The sequence below is a fragment of the Mobula hypostoma genome, chromosome 3, assembly GCF_963921235.1.
Source record: "Mobula hypostoma chromosome 3, sMobHyp1.1, whole genome shotgun sequence".
NCBI classification, from domain to species: domain Eukaryota; kingdom Metazoa; phylum Chordata; class Chondrichthyes; order Myliobatiformes; family Myliobatidae; genus Mobula; species Mobula hypostoma.
This window is the reverse complement of record NC_086099.1, coordinates 151,133,740-151,154,738: the sequence shown is the minus strand read 5'-3', so window position 1 is coordinate 151,154,738 and position 20,999 is coordinate 151,133,740. Positions and strand designations below refer to the sequence as shown.

Sequence of the window (20,999 nt, the reverse complement as noted above, 5' to 3'; positions counted from 1 at the left end):
CCCCTTCTGCCAACTCTTCCTTCTTTTCCATTCTCTGAAGATTCACGTATCTAGCTAGGAGCCTCTTAAATGCCTCTGTTGTACTTGCCTCCACAACCACTCCAGGCAGTGCATTCCACTTGTTGTGTCTAAAAGAAAACTTATCCTGCACCGTCATCTTTGAATTTAACTCCTCCCACCTTAAATGCATGTCTTGTAGTATTAGACATTTTGACCCTGGGGAAAAAGCTACCTGCTGTCCATGCCTTCCATAACCATATAAACTTCTATAAGGTTTCCCCTCAAATTCTGCCACTTCAGAGTAAACAACTGAAGTTTCTCTAAACTCTCTTACTAAAACACGCCTTCTAATCCAGGTAGCATCCTGATAAACCTCTTCTACACTCTCAACAAAGTCTTCCCATCTTTCTTATAATAGGGCAAACAGAATTTAATGTTATACTCCAGATGTGACCTAATTAGAGTTTTATAAAGCTGTGGCATTAACTTCCCAACTCTTAAACCTGGTGCTTTGACTAAAAAAGGCAAGCTTGTTGTATAGCTTATTTACCTGTGCCATGGTGCTATGGATTTGGACCCAAGATTCCACCATATATCAACATTGTTAAGGGTTTTGCTATTAACAATGTACTTCCCCTTTACATTTGATCTTTCAAATTGCAAGACCTCACATTTGGTCAGATTAAATTCCACCTGCCATTTTCTATCTATATCTGCAACTGATCTATATCCCATTTATCTTTGGGAAATCTTCCACAACACTTCTAATCTTTGTATCATCTGTGCACTTATTAACTAATCCATTTACATTTTACAGACACACACAGATGCACACAGACGCACACACATACATACACAAATATATATATTAATTACAAAAAGCACAAGTTGCAGTACAGAACTCTAAGGAATGCCACTAGTCACAGACCTCCAGCCAACATAAGTCCCATTGACCACTACCCTCTGTCTTCTATGGGCAAGCCCATTCTGAATCCAAGTTGTCAAGTCACCACTGATCCCTGCATTTCATACTGTATTCTGTATGCACTGACCTTGACAAACGCTTTACTAAAATCCATGTAAACAACATCCACAGCTCTACCTTCATCACCTCCTCAAAAATCCCAATTAGGTCAGTAAAACATGATTTACCTTGCGCAAGTCCATGTTGATGGTTTCTAATTAGGCCATGGTTTTCCAAAAGCTGATAAATCCTATTCATAAGAAGCCCCTCCAATAGCTTTCCTGTCATTGACCTGGGATTCACCAACTTATAGTTTTCAAGATTATCCCTAATTCCCTTCTGGAACAATGGAACACCATTAACTACTCACAAGTCCTCTGGAACCTTAAAAAAGGTAAATTCACACAGAGAATGGTGGGTGTGTGGAATGCACAGCCAGCAACAGTGGTGGAGGCGGATACAATAGGGTCTTTTAAAAGACTCTTAGATAGGTACATGGAGCTTAGAAAAATAGAGGGTTATGCGGTAGGGAAATTCTAGGCAGTTTCTAGAGTAGGTTACATGGTCAGCACACCATTGTGGGCTGAAAGGCCTGTAATGTGCTGTAGATTTCTACCTTCTATGTTATGGCTGGAGAGGACATGGAGATCTTGGTCAAAGACTAGGTGGGGTGGGATACTTTTTCCCTCCTTTATCCTTGAGTGGTCCTATCTGCTCACTAATTTTGCACTTGATATATTTACAGCATGCCTTGAGATTTTCTTTAATTATACTTGCCAAGGACTTTTCATGACCCCCTCCTGGCTTTCCTTATTCACCCCATGATTTCTAGCTTTATCACCCTCATGGGCTCCAGCTGATTTTTGTTTCCTAAACCTTACATATGGTTCTTTTTTCTTCTCGACTAAGTTCACCACCTCTCAACGTCCTTGTCACCCTTCCTTCTTACTAGAACAAATCTGTCATGTACTCTGTAAAAACACATACAAAATGCTGGAGGAACTCAGTAGGCCAGGCAACATCTATGGAAAAGAGTATAGTCGACATTTTGGGCTGAAACCCTTCAGCAGGACACCTCTTTTCCCTAGATGCTGCCTGGCCTGCTGAGTTCCTCCAGCATTTTGTGTGTGTGTTGCTCGGATTTCCAGCATCTGCAGATTTTCTCTTGTTTGTGATTGGATGTATTCTGTAGAGTTGGTCTTTAAACACCCTCCACATATCAGATGTGGGCTTCCTAAAATCAGCTGTTTCCAATGAACTCTCCCTAGTCTCTGCCTAATACTCTCATAATTTACTCTGCTCCACTTTAGTACACTTCTACAACGTCCATACTTACCGTATCTACAATTTATCTTAGAACTGAAGGAGTTATGATCATTTTTCCCTGCCTGTTTTCCCATTGAAAGATTGGTCACCTGGCCAGGCTCACTTCCCAGCATGAGGGCCACTCTGACCCCTTATCTTGTTAGATGAGCTGAATCCTGATTTAAGGGATCCTCTGAACAAATTCTGCCCTATCTAAACCTCTAGCACTAGAGGTCCCAGTTTGTATTGGGGGATGTTGATATCATGACAACAACCCTACTGGTTTTACACTTTTCCGTAATTTGCCTGCATTCCAGTTCCTCAATGTCCATATGGTTATTGGTGGATCTGTAGTATAATCCCATCAGAGTGATTGTATTTTCTTATTTTTGAGTTCTACCTGTATAGACTCATTGGATGGGCCCTCTGTTATGTCCCCTCTGAGAGCAGCTGTGATATTGTCTTGACTAATAGTGCAACCCCCATCCTTCTCCCCTTCACCTCCTTCTCTATCTTTTCTAAAATGTCAAAACCCAGAAGATTAACCATCTTAATTGTAAAATGTGTTCTGCAATGTTCCATGATAATTATTCCAACATGTGTTCATTACTTTGTTTTACTTTGTAAGTTCCATCTGAAACTTACCTTTCTGTTATTTTTGCTTTATTAGTGTGGTACTGTCGATTATGGTCCTTACATGAATCTCACAGAGAGGAACCTCCAGGATGCTCAAAGATTTATTCTTATGCATGAAGTGGTGCAGCCGATATTTCCAATCCCTTTCTTTATGGAGGACAATAGTCGATTTTCCCACATAGCAGTGGATGTAGTGCAGGGAAAGGATATGCTCTTCCATGTTATGTACTTGGCTACAGGTACCACAGATTAATTCACCATATAAAATTGTAATGCTTTGACCTGATTGCACATTGTTATGGCAATGATTGGCATCAAAGAGTTTAGTAACAATTTATTAATGTTAGGCTCATATTTATTACATACTGTATGTGATTGCAAATTTATGTGATTACCTATCAGATTGATAGAAATATATTCATTTACATCCCAAACATTATTATAGTAAGGACCCGATCTGGTGAACAAGTCGCCTGTCTTGCACTTATATTTTTTGTACTTAAAATCTCTAAACCATTTGAATATGCAGCTGGACAGATTTTTAAAGTTATACAATTGCATTGTCGGATCATGACTTGCATTACAGGTTGTCAGTGGAATACGTTGTTTCAATTTATTTCATTGCATTTCTTGTCGGCTGACCTCATTCGTAGATAGTCATCGGCTCCAGGTCATATTGTAGTAAGTTGTATATTGCAGAAACAATAGCAGTGCACTGTACATCTTCAACCCAGTTTCTTTTTATGGTGAATTTATGATTACTTCATTGCATTCAAAAGTCCCATTAATTCATCATTGATTGACTCTGAGAGATTGACCAAGGTGAGTTATGTGATGCACACTGTCAGACTTCCTGAATGGAAGAGCCTGTCACATTGCTATTTGACAAAGGGATTTGGGGATTAGCTTGTATCAGAGATAATTTATATTTTGAAAATTTGTGGAAAGGAGGTATTGATCCAGCTGTCTTTCCCAGTCATACTGATTGACTGAATTGATGCTTGTTATATTATTGTTAAAAGTTAGCATTTACCCTTATTCTTTTTGGTTTATTCAAAGCGATTAACACTTCACTTTTTAATAAATTACACATTCTATTTATGACAGCTACCTCAGCATAAAACCTATTTATTGTTAACAAGCTATGCATCCTGGATATAACAAAACATTACATCATCATATAACACTATTCAATATAGAATTAAACAGTTCAATAAGAGATTGATATTCTTGAGGTTTTCAGTTTAATGCAAAAAAGATGTTTATTTTAGAAACTGAATTCAAAACCTTGTCATGTTTTGTCAAAATGATTTTGACAATATAATTTAGTTAAAACAGAGGGAAAAAATGAAATAAATACACATTCTGTGTAGAAAGCTGAGTTTGGCCATGTGTTTCTTGACATCGTGCCAAAATAGTGAAAGTTTCAGGATGTCCGAAAGCACTTTCAAGTCAATGAAGCACTTTTGATGAGTTGTCAGTGAGGAAATGTGCAAGCCAGCTGCTGCAGAGCATGTTCCACAAATAGTTCTATGTGAGTGATGAGTAAAAAAATAATATTGACCAGAACAGCTGGGGAAACTCTCCTGTTGTTTGACAAAATGATACTATAGGAACATGCATCTCATGAAAGGGCAGAAGGGGTGTGCGCTCAACCTTGTATCTAAGAAAGTGCACTCATCTCTGTGCTGCACTGGAGGTTCAACCTAGATTTCTGAGATCACTATTTTCAATTGACTGAAGCCCATTCGGAAAGACCACATATGAAACTCCAGCTGTGTGCCACTATCATAATGTCAGAGACTGTCCATCATCGCCTCTGCCGTTGCTCACTCTTGCACATCGCCAGTTTTGTAAGTGGTCGGCATGAGTCCAAGCTATGTTGCCCTGCCTACGGCAGCATGCCCATTTAGAAGGGTAAATAATTTTTGTCTCAGCAGTTGGCAAGTCATTCCAAACATTATTTGATCCACCTGGAAGCAATAATAAAGGAGAGGATGCACTCTGAATTTCTCAGTCTTTGGCTATGAATTGCAGAATCATAGCGATCAGGAGTACACGATGAAATAGCATTGGGAGAGGGCAGCTGTGGAGATGAATGTTTTGGACACAGATGCAAAGCCATATTAAACTTGACGAACTCCACAAATTTGGTAAAGTCAGTAATTTTTCAACTAATGTGCAGTAGTTTTATGCACAGCAGAAGTGTGCCCTACATCTCCACTGTTTACCAAGCAACAGCATGAATCAATCAGAACTGTGTTATAATAATCAAAGGCTCACCTCAGTCTGCTTTTACTTTACCACATCTACTTTACATCCACTTCTTAGTTTCCAAATTCTGCCAGGAATTCAACACAACAGTCACATCAATCAAATGCAATGTGATTCTCACATTTCTTCTTTTCAATTTCTCTGGTTTTGTGGTTTCTGAGATGGTTAACAAGACCAGTGTGGGACTGTAGACATCTTCCACAGATGAAATAGATGCAGACAGCATGTGCATGAGCAGCTTGTACTAAGGTGATACCCTCCTTCTGTTTTGAGAAAATCCTCAAATCATTTCTTCTGCCTTCTTGGTAATCTCATCCAGTGACCTAGCTTGGAATAGTGCATGTGTTGAATGGTGACAGACAAGACCTGGCCTGTCTATATAGATGGTAACGGACCTGGCCTGTCTATGTAGATGGTGAACGACCTGGCCTGTCTATGTAGACGGTGAACGACCTGGCCTGTCTATATAGATGGTGAATGATCTGGCCTGTCTCTATATAGATGGTGAACGACCTGGCCTGTCTCTATATAGATGGTGAACGACCTGGCCTGTCTATATAGATGGTGAATGACCTGGCCTGTCTATGTAGATGGTGAACGACCTGGCCTGTCTATGTAGATGGTGAACGACCTGGCCTGTCTATGTAGATGGTGAAAGACCTGGCCTGTCTATGTAGATGGTGAACGACCTGGCCTGTCTATGTAGATGGTGAACGACCTGGCCTGTCTATATAGATGGTGAATGACCTGGCCTGTCTATGTAGACGGTGAACGACCTGGCCTGTCTATATAGATGGTGAACGACCTGGCCTGTCTATGTAGACGGTGAACGACCTGGCCTGTCTATGTAGATGGTGAACGACCTGGCCTGTCTATGTAGATGGTGAACGACCTGGCCTGTCTATGTAGATGGTGAACGACCTGGCCTGTCTATGTAGATGGTGAATGATCTGGCCTGTCTCTATATAGATGGTGAACGACCTGGCCTGTCTCTATATAGATGGTGAATGACCTGGCCTGTCTATGTAGATGGTGAATGATCTGGCCTGTCTCTATATAGATGGTGAACGACCTGGCCTGTCTATATAGATGGTGAACGACCTGGCCTGTCTATATAGATGGTGAACGACCTGGCCTGTCTATGTAGATGGTGAATGATCTGGCCTGTCTCTATATAGATGGTGAATGATCTGGCCTGTCTCTATATAGATGGTGAATGACCTGGCCTGTCTATGTAGATGGTGAACGACCTGGCCTGTCTATGTAGATCAGGGGTCCCCAACCTTTTTTGCGCTGCGGACCGGTTTCATATTGACAATATTCTTGCGGACCGGCCGACCCGGGGGGTGGGTGGTGGGCGTAGAGTTGCCAGCGGACAAGAGTAGAGCCAAATACGTTGTTTACACAGAAAGACTACAATGACCAGTGCGCATGCGTGCTTTGCGCAAACATGTACGTGCCCATTTTTTCTACCAATCGATTTTGGCGATTCTGTTCGGGGGGCGGGTGGTGTTAATCAGACCGGAATATAGGTGATAAGTGGCTAATACACTCAATTTCGTTTCTAAAAGGGTTTATCTGGCAAATTTAATATTAAACACACACCGCCTATTTTCCTTGCATGAATATAGCAATAAGTCAATTATCAGGGAAGGACAGGGGAGCTTGAAGTAAGTGTTGAACGAACTTCCAGTAGAAGTGGTAGAGGCAGGTTCGATATTATCATTTGAAGAAAAATTGGATAGGTATACGGACAGGAAAGGAATGGAGGGTTATGGGCTGAGTGCAGGTTGGTTGGACTAGGTGAGAGTAGCGTTCGGCACTGACTAGAAGGGCAGAGACGGCCTGTTTCCGTGCTGTAATTGTTATATGGTTATATAAGTAAGTCAATAGCATCATAACATTTTAAATAACGTTTGGATATTAAACACACAGCACATATTTTCCCCGTATGAACATATAAAATCATTGCAACACACCAATATCGCTGAATCAGTGGGAGCCCTGGGCTTGTTTCCCTGCAACAAGATGGTCCCATCGAAGGGTGATGGGAGACAGCGATACTCGAAGGGGGTTCCTTATGTCCAGTCTATTACGCAATTTGGTTTTCGTTGCATTCATTGCAGAGATATGTTGGAAATGGAAGCAACGTTTTCAGTGCTTTTGTGGCTATCTCAGGATATTTAGCCTTGACTTTGAGATCCAGAATGCCGGCAGAGATGTTATGTTAAACATACTTTTCAGCTCGCCGTCATTTGCAAGCTCAGGAGGTTGATCTCCTTCCCGCGCTGACATGGATGATGTGCAGGTAATGACCTCGCATGCGTAATGGCTGAACAGTGGGCATGACAAGGAATGAGGAAAGGTGCAGCTGACTCCTATCGCCAAATCATATCGTTTCCTCGCGGCCCAGTAGCATATGCTTTGCGGCCCGGTACTGGTCTGCGGCCCGGTGGTTGGGGACCGCTGATGTAGATGGTGAAAGACCTAGCCTGTCTCTATATAGATGGTAACGGACCTGGCCTGTCTATGTAGGTGGTGAACGACCTGGCCTGTCTCTATATAGATGGTGAATGACCTGGCCTGTCTATATAGATGGTGAACGACCTGGCCTGTCTATGTAGATGGTGAACGACCTGGCCTGTCTATGTAGACGGTGAACGACCTGGCCTGTCTATGTAGGTGGTGAATGACCTGGCCTGTCTATGTAGATGGTGAACGACCTGGCCTGTCTATGTAGATGGTGAAAGACCTGGCCTGTCTATGTAGGTGGTGAATGACCTGGCCTGTCTATGTAGATGGTGAATGACCTGGCCTGTCTATGTAGATGGTGAAAGATCTGGCCTGTCTCTATATAGATGGTGAATGACCTGGCCTGTCTATGTAGATGGTGAATGATCTGGCCTGTCTCTATATAGATGGTGAATGATCTGGCCTGTCTCTATATAGATGGTGAATGATCTGGCCTGTCTATGTAGATGGTGAATGACCTGGCCTGTCTATGTAGATAGTGAACGACCTGGCCTGTCTATGTAGATGGTGAACGACCTGGCCTGTCTCTATGTAGATGGTGAACGACCTGGCCTGTCCATGTGTGTTGCAGAATGGTGGAAGACCTGACCTGTCCATGTGTGTTGCAGAATGGTGGAAGACCTGCCCTGACTATAGAGCCATCAGTGTATAAAACTAGGCCAACGCTTGGGGCTGATGATCTGAGAGAAGGCAGTGAAGGTGGTTTACTTATCCTTCCAGGAGGACTTTACAGAGGTGGCATTGGTGGACAGAGTTGTGGCAAAGGATTGAAGACTAGAAATGTTAACTGTTTTTTGATCTACAGATGCTGCCTAACCTGAGGGTTTTTTAAAAAACATTTTCAGGTTTTCTTTCATATTGGTGGTGTTTTGCCTGTTATTTCAACTGCTGATTGTAGAAGCATATGGGACGGCAGGGATCACTGGGAGAGAGAGCACAGTGAATACTGCATGACTACAGGCCCTTTGGTCCAATGAATGCATGCCAACCATGATGCCCACACAGCTCTACCTAACTTTCCGTATTCAGTCCATATCTCTCCACACTCCCTCCCCTCCATATACCTATTCAGGTAATGATGTGGCAAGGGTGATTGATGGTAAAAGCAAAGAAAAATTTTAATTACCTGAGGTGAGAGACTTTGGAAATGTCAGGAGTTAAGGAAGTGCCAGGCAGATCCAGCACATATGGACAGCATCATCTGCCAACTACACAAATTTCTGGTCTGCTCGAGTTGTCCTTGCTAGCAAAGTACTTGCACAAACAATGTATATTATGATCTACTCCTGAACAATTCTAAAGACCTTGAGTGGAGTTTGCCATGTCAAAATATGTCTGCAGGTTCACTACAATTAATTACGTTATAATATAAAACCTGCAATCGTAAACAACCAACATGATCAAATATCTTACTAAGATAGTGTCAGCTGGTTTTGCTTGGACTTCATATTTCATAACAGAGATACTTATTTCATCATAGTGGCTGTACCTCTGCTAAATATTGAGTTCAGCTTATACCTGTGTTCTTATTTAAAACTTTCACACGAAGTATACTCCAGTGGGGGGAAAATTCATTTGCTGAATGTAATACCCATATGGCATTTGGTAGGGTGAGAATTTTTAAAGTTATAGATCGCTTGACATGGATTCACCTAACTTGTCACAAATTTTGAAGCTTTTTAGAGAGGTACATGGTCTGTTACTACAATGATTTTTGGAAAACAATTTCTTAATATTTTGGGCATGTATTAATTGAGAATTTATTGGAGAAAAATGTAAAATCAACCCACAGGTTACAAAGCTCTGCAAAGAGCCTCAGTTTTGTTTTCAAGTTAAGTCGTCATTCAACTATACATGAGTACTGATGAATACAGTCAAATGAAACAGTGCTTCTTAAATGAATTATGATTTATTGGATAGTTCTTTAAATTAATAATCTACATACTCTGGAAATGTAGGAACAGGTAGGGCAGATTTTATAAGAACACAGATTAAGACCTTGATCCCAGTTCTAGATGAGGTGAGCCTATCCACATTTTGACTGAGATTAATGGCTTCCCTGAAGTCTTATGGATTTGTACCTTCTTGCCATTATTTCCATTAAATACTTGTACAAAAACATAGTTGCTTGTGGTGCCTGTGTGTTCTAAATACCCCTGTTAGAGGAAGCATCCTGTCAGCATTGACCCTGGTAAACCCCCTTGGAATCTTATGCATTTTAATAAGATCATCTTTCATTCTCCTAATCCCCGTCAATATAGGCACAAACTGCTCAGCCTCTCTACAATGCCTTGTAAAAATACTCAGCTCCCAACCCTTCGTTCACAAAAGTGAGTATTACAGCAGGGATTCTGATCAATTGAACTGAGAATGTTTATTTGTGAATCACATGCTCCTTCTTTTCACAGTTTAGCCCAAAAAAAGACAGGGAAAATTGTAAAGCACGAAAAACTAAAAGTTCAAAAATTGAAATGTCAACAGTTCAAAATTATTCACCCCCTTTGCTCAGTACTTGGTTGAACCACCTCTTACAGCTATTACGGTGTGGTAAACCATATATATATGTTGTAACTGGATTAACTGTCTGGACACGCCCCTCTGCTGACTGCCCCTGTGGCTCCTCCCACAGAATCCTGTATAAAGGTGTTTCGCCTTGCCCCTCCCCCTCAGTCCGGGGGCAGACACTCATCGTGGAGGTCATGGAGGTCGTATTGTACAGCGAATAAAAGCCTTTCAGTATTTTACCAAACCTCAGTCTTTTGGAGTTATTGAAGGTGCTTCAATTTTACTCGCTGTACATTTTAAAGCATGGAACACGCTCTGAGACTGGACAAATTAGACCTCAATCCGCAAACACCTGAAGCTTGAAACGCTTTCGAACTCTGGCTGGCCTGCTTTGAAGTGTACCTAGAGGAGATTAAAGCGACCGACCCCACAGCGAAGCACAGAGTTCTACTCTCCAGGGTCAGTCCACGGGTCTATTCGCTGATCAGAGACCAGCTGTGCTACGACGGCGTGATGAGCGCCCTCAAAGGACAATACCTGCGGCCAGTAAACACCATCTACGCGTGGCATTGCTTAGCGACTCGGCACCCGCGGCTCGGGGAATCAAGTGCTGAGTTTGTCTGGGCACTACAGACGCTCGTGTGAGCCTGCAATTGCCAGGAGTTGACGGCGGTGCATCATGCAGAGCTCCTAGTGAGAGACGCCTTCGTCACGGGGACCAGGTCAGTGTACGTGTGCCAGCGGCTGCTGGAAAAAGCCGATCTTACCCTAAGTTCGGCGATCGTGCTGGCCGACACACTGGAGGCTGCTCTGCACAACTCTGAGGCTCTCCAGGCACGCGATAGCCTGATGGCCTCGTGGGCGCTGCAGACCCCGCAACCCACCAGCGAATCGACCTCGGCTGCAGCCAGTCGTGAGTCCGCGAAGTGCTACTTCTGTGGACTGGAGAAGCACCCCTGGAAACGCTGCCCGGCCCGACAAGCTACCTGCTCCAGCTGCGGAAAGAAGGGCCACTTCGCCAAGGTCTGTAAGTCAAAACCGCAAGCGGGATTGAGCAGTGCCGCGTGCAAGATGGGGTCGCCATCTTGCCTGCCGCCATCTTCCCTGCATGCCGCCATCACGTGCAAGACATGGGGGCGGCCATCTTGGTCGGCGCCACCTCCCACCGCCTATGACCAACGGGTGCTCGCGGGGCACCCCACCGCGCCGGACCAAGACAGCGACCCCACCCTGGCTTCCGTGACCCTCGACCAAAGTGCTCCCCACCAGCTCGCAAGGTCAATGATGGACATCCTGGTGGAGGGGCGCAGGACAAGCTGCCTGTTTGACACAGGCAGCACAGAGAGTTTTATCCACCCGGACACGGTGCAGCATTGTGGACTCGTGATATGGCCAGTAAGTCAGAGGGTTGCCATGGCTTCTGGGTTGCATACAACAGACATCTGGGGGGGTTGTGTAGCGATGCTAGTGGTGCAGGGCACAGAATATCGAGACTTTACGCTACTGGTCATGCCTCAACTGTGTGCCCCTGTGCTATTGGGGCTCGACTTCCAGAGCCACCTGAGGAGCGCGACAATGGAGTATGATGGGCCCCTCCCACCGATTACTGTCGTAAGTCCCCAGTTTTGTTGGGATATGTCACGTACCCCGCTACTGACCACACGCACACACACCAACCCGCACATCCCACCCAACATCATGCTAACTGCCACACTACCGACACCACTTGCAGCCTCTCCACCCTCAGGATCCCTCCCCCACCCCTGTTTGCAAACCTGACCCCCGACTATAAACCCGTGGCAACTAAAAGCAGGAGGTACAGCGCGGGGGACAGAGCCTTCATTAAGTCGGAGGTGCAGCGGCTGCTCAGGGAGGGGGTCATTGAGGCAAGCACAAGTCCTTGGAGGGCGCAGGTGGTCGTTGCTCGGAACGGGGAGAAGAATAGGATGGTCGTGGACTATAGCCAGACCATCAATAGGTTCACGCAGCTCGACACGTACCCTCTACCCCGCATCGCGGATATGGTCAATCAGATAGCACCGTACAAGGTGTACTCGACCATAGACCTAAAATCCGCTTACCATCAGCTCCCCATCCGCCGGGAGGACCGCCCTTACACCGCCTTCGAGGCGGACGGCAGGCTTTATCAATTCTTGCGCGTCCCCTTCGACGTCATGAATGGTGTATCTGTCTTCCAGAGGGCAATGGACCGGATGGTGGACCAGTGCCAACTGAAGGCCACGTTCCCATATCTGGATAACATCACCATCTGCGGTCACGACCGGCAGGATCACGACAACAACCTCCAAAAATTACTCCAAGTAGCCAAAGCTTTCAATCTCACCCATAACAAGGACAAGTGTGTATTTGGGACCACCAACTTGCTATCCTTGGGTGTGTCGTGGACAATGGAGTCATTGGCCCTGACCCCGACCGTATGCGCCCCCTGTTGGAACTCCCTCTTCCCACCACCCTCAGAGCCCTCAAAAGGTGCCCGGGCTTCTTTTCATATTACGCCCAATGGGTCTCTAACTACGCAGACAAGGTCCGCCCCCTGGTCAAGTCCACCACATTCCCCCTCTCTGCCGAGGCCCGCGCGGCCTTCAACTGCATAAAAGGGGACATTGCCAAAGCAGCAATGCATGCGGTGGACGAGGCCATTCCCTTCCAAGTAGAGAGTGACGCCTCCGACTTTACGCTGGCTGCTACCCTCAACCAGGCGGGAAGACCAGTGGCGTGCTTCTCCCGTACTCTTCAAGGCCCTGAAATTCGGCACTCTGCGGTAGAGAAAGAGGCCCAGGCCATAGTGGAAGCTATTAGGCACTGGAGGCACTATCTTGTCGGCAAAAGGTTCACCCTGCTAACTGACCAGCGCTCAGTCGCATTGATGTTTAATAACCAACAGCGGGGCAAAATCAAAAATGATAAAATTCTGAGGTGGAGAATTGAACTCTCCACCTACAATTATGACATCATGTACAGGCCTGGGAAGCTCAAAAAGCCCTCCGACGCCTTATCCCAGGGAACGTGCGCCAGCGCGCAGATCGATCGGCTATACGCCCTACATGTAGACCTTTGCCACCCGGGGGTCACCCGGCTTTTCCACTTCGTGAAAGCCCGGAACCTGCCTTACTCCCTTGAGGAGATCAGGACGATGACCAGGGACTGCCAAGTCTGCGCAGAGTGCAAACCGCACTTCTACCGACCCGAAAAGGCACAACTCATCAAGGCCACCCGCCCCTTTGAGCGACTGAGTGTTGACTTTAAGGGCCCCCTTCCCTCCACTGACCGCAATGTGTACTTTCTTAATGTAATCGACGAGTACTTGCGGTTCCCCTTCGCCATCCCCTGCCCCGACACCACTACCACTTCAGTTATAAATCCCTGCGCAAGCTCTTCACTCTGTTCGGATACCCATGCTATATCCACAGTGACAGAGGGTCCTCGTTTATGAGTGACGAGCTGTGCCAATACCTACTGGCTCGGGAAATTGCAACCAGTAGGACCACGAGCTATAATCCCCGGGGGAATGGACAGGTGGAGAAGGAGAATGGCACGGTGTAGAAAGCCACACTCTTCGCCCTCAGGCCAAAGGGACTGCCGGTCTCCCGCTGGCAGGATGTCCTTCTCGAGGCACTCCACTCCACCCGCTCCCTGCTATGTACGTCCACCAATGCCACCCCCCATGAGCGGCTCTTTTCTTTTCCCAGAAAGTCGATCAGTGGGACCACCCTACCAACTTGGCTGACGTCCCCGGGGCCAGTGCTGCTCCGGAAACATGCGAGGAGAAATAAATACTCCCTGATGGTCGAGAGGGTTCACTTACTTCATGCGAACCCCCAGTATGCGTATGTGGTTTTACCTGATGGGCGGGAGGACACGGTCTCCATCCGCGACCTGGCGCCCGCAGGAGTTCCGGGCCCCTACCCTGAACACTCCGTGGTGACTATTGACCCCGTACCCACCAATGTATGTACCCACGAGACACCGTGCACTCCAAACCCTACACAGACACCACACGACTCTCCCATACTGGGCGCGACGCACACGCACGAGGGATTAACAACGCCTAATGTGCTGACACCTCAAGTCAGGCCAGAGCCAGCACAACCACCGTCACCGACGCAATCCCCACTGGTGCTACGTAGATCACAGCAACGGACTCGACCGCCTGATGGACTTGACCTGTAAATATACTTGTTTTAAATATTGTCAGTCACTTCACCCTGCGGGACTCTTTTTAAAAAAAAAGGAGGGGTGAATGTGGTAAAAAATATATACGTTGTAACTGAGTTAACTGTCTGGACACGCCCCTCTGCTGACTGCCCCTGTATAAAGGTGTTTCGCCTTGCCCCTCCCCCTCAGTCCGGGGGCAGACACTCACCGTGGAGGTCGTATTGTACAGCGAATAAAAGCCTTTCAGTATTTTACCAAACCTCAGTCTTTTGGAGTTATTGAAGGTGCTTCATACGGTCTTTTTGGATAAGTCTGTATTAGCTTTGCGCAATGTGATGGAGCAAGATTTGCTCATTCCTCTTTGCAAAATTGGTCAAGCTGTGCCAGGTTAGTTGGGGAGTGCTGGTGGACAGCAATGTTGAGGTCTTGCCTGTGATGCACCTCAGGATTGCTGTCCACTGCTGCTATTACAGCTCGGGGTGATCTGGAGTTTGGAGTTTCTGGCGCCGTTCTGTAAGGAGTCTCTGTATGTCTTCCCCGTGGAATGCGTGGGCTTTTCCCCCGAGTGCTCTGGTTTTCTCCCACAGTCTAAAGACGTACAGGATAGGTTGGTTGGTTATTGCAAATGATCTTGTTCGTATTGGGGTTGTGGGGTTGCTGGGTGGCATAGCTCGAAGGGTCTACTGCATGCTGTATTGCTAAATAAATAAGTATATCCTTCCTTAAGTGTACTAAAGCCACAGACAGTACTCCAGGTGGGGTTTCTTTAGAGCCATGTGATGTTGCATTAAACCTTAACGTTATTCGTACTCCACAACCTTTGTAAAAAAAGGCCAATGTTCCAGTAGCCTTTCTATTTACTTTGTGTATCTGCATACTTACAGTATTGTCTTAGGCGCATGTAAAAATAGTCTGTAAAATGAAGATGCTTTCAAAAATGAAAAGAAAAGTTTCTAAATATTGAAAACTTTGCTATAAAGAATACTAAGCAGTAAAAACTAAATCAAATCAATATTTAGTGTGACCACCCTTTGCTTTAAAACTGCATCAGTTCTCTTAGGTAGACAGTTGTGCAGTTTTATAAGAAAATCAGCTGATAGGTTGTTCCAAGCACTTTGGAGAACTTGCCACAGTTCTTCTGCAGACTTTGGTGCCTCGCTTGCTTCTGTCACTCCAGGTACTCCCAGACAGCCCTGATGATGTTGCGATCAGGGCTCTGTGGAGGCCACAGTATCTGAAAGCATATTAAAAAATGCAAGTACTGTATGTTTTATTTCATGCCCCAAGATCCCCAGGTCCCTTTGTACTGCAAGCTATTTTGTAAACTTGATCCATTTTAATAATAGGTTGCTTTTTCATTCCTCTAATATTGTGGGTACCTTCACAATCCCAGCGTTAATTTCTGTGGCATCCAAACTTACTGATTGCTGAGAGTAATCCTATTTATCTTGTCTCTGTTTTCTGTTAATTATTTACATCTCATTAAATGTATTGTCGCAGCTCTGTTCTCTCATATCTCAGACATGAACCTTTCTAGTGGCACCTTATTGAATGTTTTCTGACAGTCTAGATACACCAATAAAAGTTCCCCTTATACACCCTGTTACATCCTTGAAGATCTATCGCCAAACATGATTTCCCTTTCATGAAACCATGTTGACTCTGCCTACTGTCTTGTGATATTCTAAATGCAATCTCCCATGAGGAACAATTTTCCATTCTTTCCTTAATAATACTTTCCCAATGAAAGACCAAAGATTAACTGGCCTGTAGACCATAAGACATAGGGGCAGAATTAGGCTATTCAGCCCATCGAGTCTTCTCCGCCATTCCATCGTGGCTGATCCCGGATTCCACTCAGCCCCATACACCCGCCTTCTTGCCATATCCTTTGATGGCCTGACCAATCAGGAAACGATCAACTTCCGCCTTAAATATACCCACAGACTTGGCCTTCACTGCAGTCTGTGGCAGAGCATTCCACAGATTCATCATTCTCTAGCTGAAAAAAATCCCTCCTTACCTCTGTTCTAAAGGGTTGCTCCCTCAGTTTTGAGGCTGTGCTCGCTACTTCTCAATACCCCCACCAGAGGAAACACCCTCTCCACATTCACCCTATCTAGTCCTTTCAACATTCAGTAGGTTTCAATGAGATCCCCCCGCGTTCTTCTAAATTCCAGTGAATACAGGACCACAGCTGCCAAATGCTCCTTATATGTTAACCCAAAGGGACAGGAGAAGATGGCGGCACGACATAGCGCACAGCGGCTACTCCAGTGATGAATATCTGATATCTGTCAAGCAGGGTGCAGTGCACAATCCTGATTTGATGGAGGCAGACGTGAGAGCACGGAGGAACATCTGGTGAAAATTCTGAAATGCCTCTTCTGCTGCCGCTGCTACTGTGTGATTCAGAATCTCCGGAGGGGAAGGCCCCGAGTCCTCGGCTTTGATTGTTGCTCGGCGGCCGGGGCAGGGTTGAAGCGCTTGGCAGAGATGGTGCTCGGTGCTCGATGTCGGACGGCTGGTCGGAGGCTCGAAGTTTTCAGACAGACTCAGAGTCGGCTGTGGTCGGGTGCTTCCAGGGTGCTGCATCGGCAAGTTTGCGGCACTGGAGGTTCATGGCAAGGAGAGTTTCTCCCTTCTATTGTCTGTATGTGATGATGGGCTATCGGGACTTTGAGACTTATTTTTACCGTGCCCATGGTCTGCTCTTTATCAAATTATGGTATTGCTTTGCACTGTTGTAACTTTATGTTATAATTATGTGGTTTTTGTCAGTTTTAGTCTTGGTCTGTCCTGTGTTTCTGTGATATCATACCGGAGGAACATTGTATCATTTCTTAATGCATGCATTTCTAAATGACAATAAACGAGGACTGAGTGTCCTCATAATCTAATCTAACCCCATCGATTCCATTATCCAAACCTTTGACAAACAATGTGAAAAGTAGTGGTCCCGATATCGACCCCTGAGGAACACCAGCCAAACTGAAAAGGCCCCCTTTATTCCCACTGATTGCCTCCTACCTGTCAGCTATTCCTCTATCATTCCTGTAACACCATAGGATTTTATCTTGTTAGCAGCCTCATGTGTGACACCTTATCATATGCCTTCTGAAAATCCAAGTAAATGAGAACCACTGCCTCTCCTTTGTCCACCCTGCTTGTTATGTCCTCGAAGAACTGTAACAGTTTGTCAGGCAAGATTTCCCTTACAGAAACCATGCTGACTTTGACTTATTTTATCATTAGTCTCCAAGTACCCTGAAACCTCATCCTTAATAATAAACTCCAACACTTTCCCAACCATTGAAGTTAGGGTAACTGGCCTATAATTTCCTTTCTTTTGCCTTCTTCCCTTCTTAAAGAGTGGAATAACGTTTGCAATCTTCCAGTCTTCCAAGACCATGCCAGAATCAAGCGATTCTTGAAAGATCATGACCAATGCATCTGTTATCTCTTCAGCAACCTCTCTCAGGACTCTGGGATGCAGTCCATCTGGTCCAGATGACTTATCCACTTTAAGACTTTTCAGTTTGTCTAGCACCTTTTCCTTTGTAATAGCAATGGTACTCACTCATGCTCCCTGACACTTACGGACCCCTGGCACATTGCTAGTGTCTTCCACAGTGAAGACAGATGCAAAGTACTTATTAAGTTATTCTGCCATTTCTTTGTTCCCATTACTTCCTCACCAGCATCATTTTCCAGTGGTCCAATATCAATATCAACTCCTTTTTAACTCTTTAGTTTAGAGTAGTTTCCCGTTTTCTGTCTCCCTCTTCAATAGTGATGCTACATTTGCAGTTTTCCTATCCTCTGAAACTTCTCAGTATCCAGGGAATTGTGAAATTTACAACCAACACATCCTCTGTCTCTGCAGTGATTCTTTTGTTGAAGTGATGCCTCATGGATTAGGTTCTTCTGGCCCTTCGAGCAGTGCCGCCCCAGTAGCCCCTGACATTCCTGATTTACCCCTGCCCCAGTAGCCCCTGACATTCCTGATTTACCCGAACCTAATCGTGGGACAATTTACAATGACTAATTTGGTATGCCTTTTGACTGTGGGGGGAAAAACTCACACGTTCATACAGACTCCTTATAAAGGATGTCAGGATTGAACGCAGAACTCTGACAACCCCAAGACGTAAAGCGTGGTGCTAACTGTTATGCTACCTGGCGACTTTTAATACCCTAGGTTGCAGGCTATCAGATTTAAATGGCTTGTCAGTTTCAGCATTTCAGTTCCCTGGCGTGTTTTCCCTAGAAACTCACACAAAATGCTGGAAGAACTCAGCAGGCCAGGCAGCATATATGGAAAAGAGTAAACAGTCGATGTTTCGGGCTGAGACTTTTCATTAGGACTGTAAAAACAAATGAGAAGTATGACCAAGAAGTTGGGAGGAGGGGAAGAAGAAGTACAAGGCACAGGTGATGGGTAAAATGGGGGAGAAGGGGAGGGGTGAAGTAAAGAGCTGGGAAGTTAATTGGTGAACGAGTTTCAATGACTTCTCCCTCGCCTCCTCCCACTTCCTTCAAACCAAAGGTGTAGCCATGGGCACTGGCACAGGTCCCAGCTATGCCTGCCCTTTTGTCAGCTACGTAGAACAGTCTATGTTCCAAGCCTACACTGGTATCACTCCCCAACCTTTCCTACATAGAGAATTATATTGGTGTTGCTTCCTACAACCATGAGCTCGTCGACTTCATCAACTTTGCCTTCAAACTTACCTGGTCCGTTTATGACATCTCCCTCCCCTTTCTCGATCTCTCTGTCTCGTATCTACTGATATCTTTAATAAACCTGCTGATTCTCACAGCTAGCTGGACTATACCTCTTACCACCCTGTTAGTTGTAAAAGTGCCATCCTCATCTCTCAGTTCCTTTGTCGTTGCTGCATCTGTGAGACTGCCCTTGGCTGATGTGCTTGGTGTCTGTGAACTTTGCAGCAATTTGCTTCTCTAGTATGATGAACTGAATACCGAAAGTTTGGCAAACACGAGGAAATCTGCAGATGCTGGAAATTCTAGCAACACACCCAAGATGCTGGTGGACGCAGCAGGACAAACAGCATCTATGGGAAGAGGTACGGTCGACGTTTCAGGCCGAGACCCTTCGTCAGGACTAATGCAGGGTTTCGGCCTGACATGTCGACTGTACCTCTTCCAATAGATGCTGCCTGGCCTGCTGCGTCCACCAGCATTTTGGGTGTGTTTACCGAGGCTTTGGGCCTACTCTGCGCTGCTCCAGGGATTTGGATCTAAGGACTCAATTTGCTTCAGAATGCTGTTGTTGTTGCTCACTTCTTGTTTATATGATTTGATTTGTTTTCTTTCTCTTTCTCTGTGGGCACTGGGGGTTGGTCTTATTTTTAAATTGGGTTCTGTTGGTTTCTTTGCTTTGTGACTGCCTGTAAGCAAACAAATCTCAAGGTTGTATGATTTTTCCATTCTTTGATAATAAATGAGCTTTGAAACTTTAAAACTTGAAACTTTGAAAGGGGCTTTCCTTCCTCCACCATCAACACTGCCCTCACCCACATCGCTTCCATTTCATGCACATCTGCCCTCACCCCATCCTCCCGCCACCCACCAGGAATAGGATTCCTCTCGTCCTTACCTACCATCCCACTAGCCTCTGCGTCCAGGACATAATTCTCCGTAACTTCCGCCACATCCAACGGGATCTCACCATGAAACACATCTTTCTCTTCCCCCCCCCACCCCCCCCGCTTTCTGCAGCGATTGCTCCCTACGTGACTCGCTTGTCCACTTTTCCCTCCCCATGAGCTCCCTCCTGGTATTTATCCTTGCAAGCGAAACAAGTGCCAGACTGTCCCTACACTATCTCCCCTACTACGATTCTGGGCCCTAAACAGTCCTTCTGGGTGAGGCGACACTTCACCTGCAGGTCTGTTGGGGTCATCTATTATATCCGGTACTCCCGGTGTGTTTTCCTGTGAGACCAGACATTGATTGGGAGACTGCTTCGCTGAGCACCTATACTCCGTCTGCCAGAAAAAAGTGGAATCTCCTGGTGGCCACACATTTCAATTCTACTTCACATTCCCATTCTGACATGTTAGTCCATGGCCTCTTCTACTGTCGGAATGAGGCCACACCTGGATTGGAGGAGCAACACCTTATATTCAGTTTGGCTAGCTTCCAACCTGACGGTATGAACATCGATTTCTTGAGCTTACGGTAATTGTTCCCCCCACCCTTCACCATTCCCCATTCCCATTTCCTTCCCTCACCTTCTCTCCTTACCTGCCCATCTCCTCCCTCTAGTGCTCCTCCCCTTCCCTTTCTTCCACGGTCTTCTACCCTCTTCTATCAGACTCCCCCTTCTCCAGCCCTTTTTCTCTTTCACCAATCAACTTTCCATCTCTTTACTTCACCCCTCACCCATCACCTGTCACCTTGTACTTCTTCCTCTCCTACCCCACCTTCTTTGTCTGACTTTCATCCTTCTCCCCAGTCCCGATGAAGGGTCTCAGCCCGAAACGTCTCTTCCACAGATGCTGCCTGATCTGCTGAGTTCCTTCAGCATTTTGTGTGTGTTGCTTGGATTACCAGCATTTGCAGATTTTCTTGTGTTTTT

General features: G+C 45.6%; 1 protein-coding gene across 4 annotated transcripts in view; it reads left to right on the top strand.

Moving 5' to 3' along the window:
* sema5a (sema domain, seven thrombospondin repeats (type 1 and type 1-like), transmembrane domain (TM) and short cytoplasmic domain, (semaphorin) 5A) overlaps positions 1-20,999 on the top strand; it is a 245,070-nt gene that overhangs the window by 128,553 nt on the left and 95,518 nt on the right. For all 4 annotated transcript variants that reach the window (XM_063043864.1, XM_063043863.1, XM_063043861.1 and 1 more), the window contains exon 10: positions 2,940-3,144. In XM_063043864.1, coding sequence (XP_062899934.1) covers positions 2,940-3,144 — 205 coding nt within the window. The remainder of the gene's footprint in view (positions 1-2,939; positions 3,145-20,999) is intronic.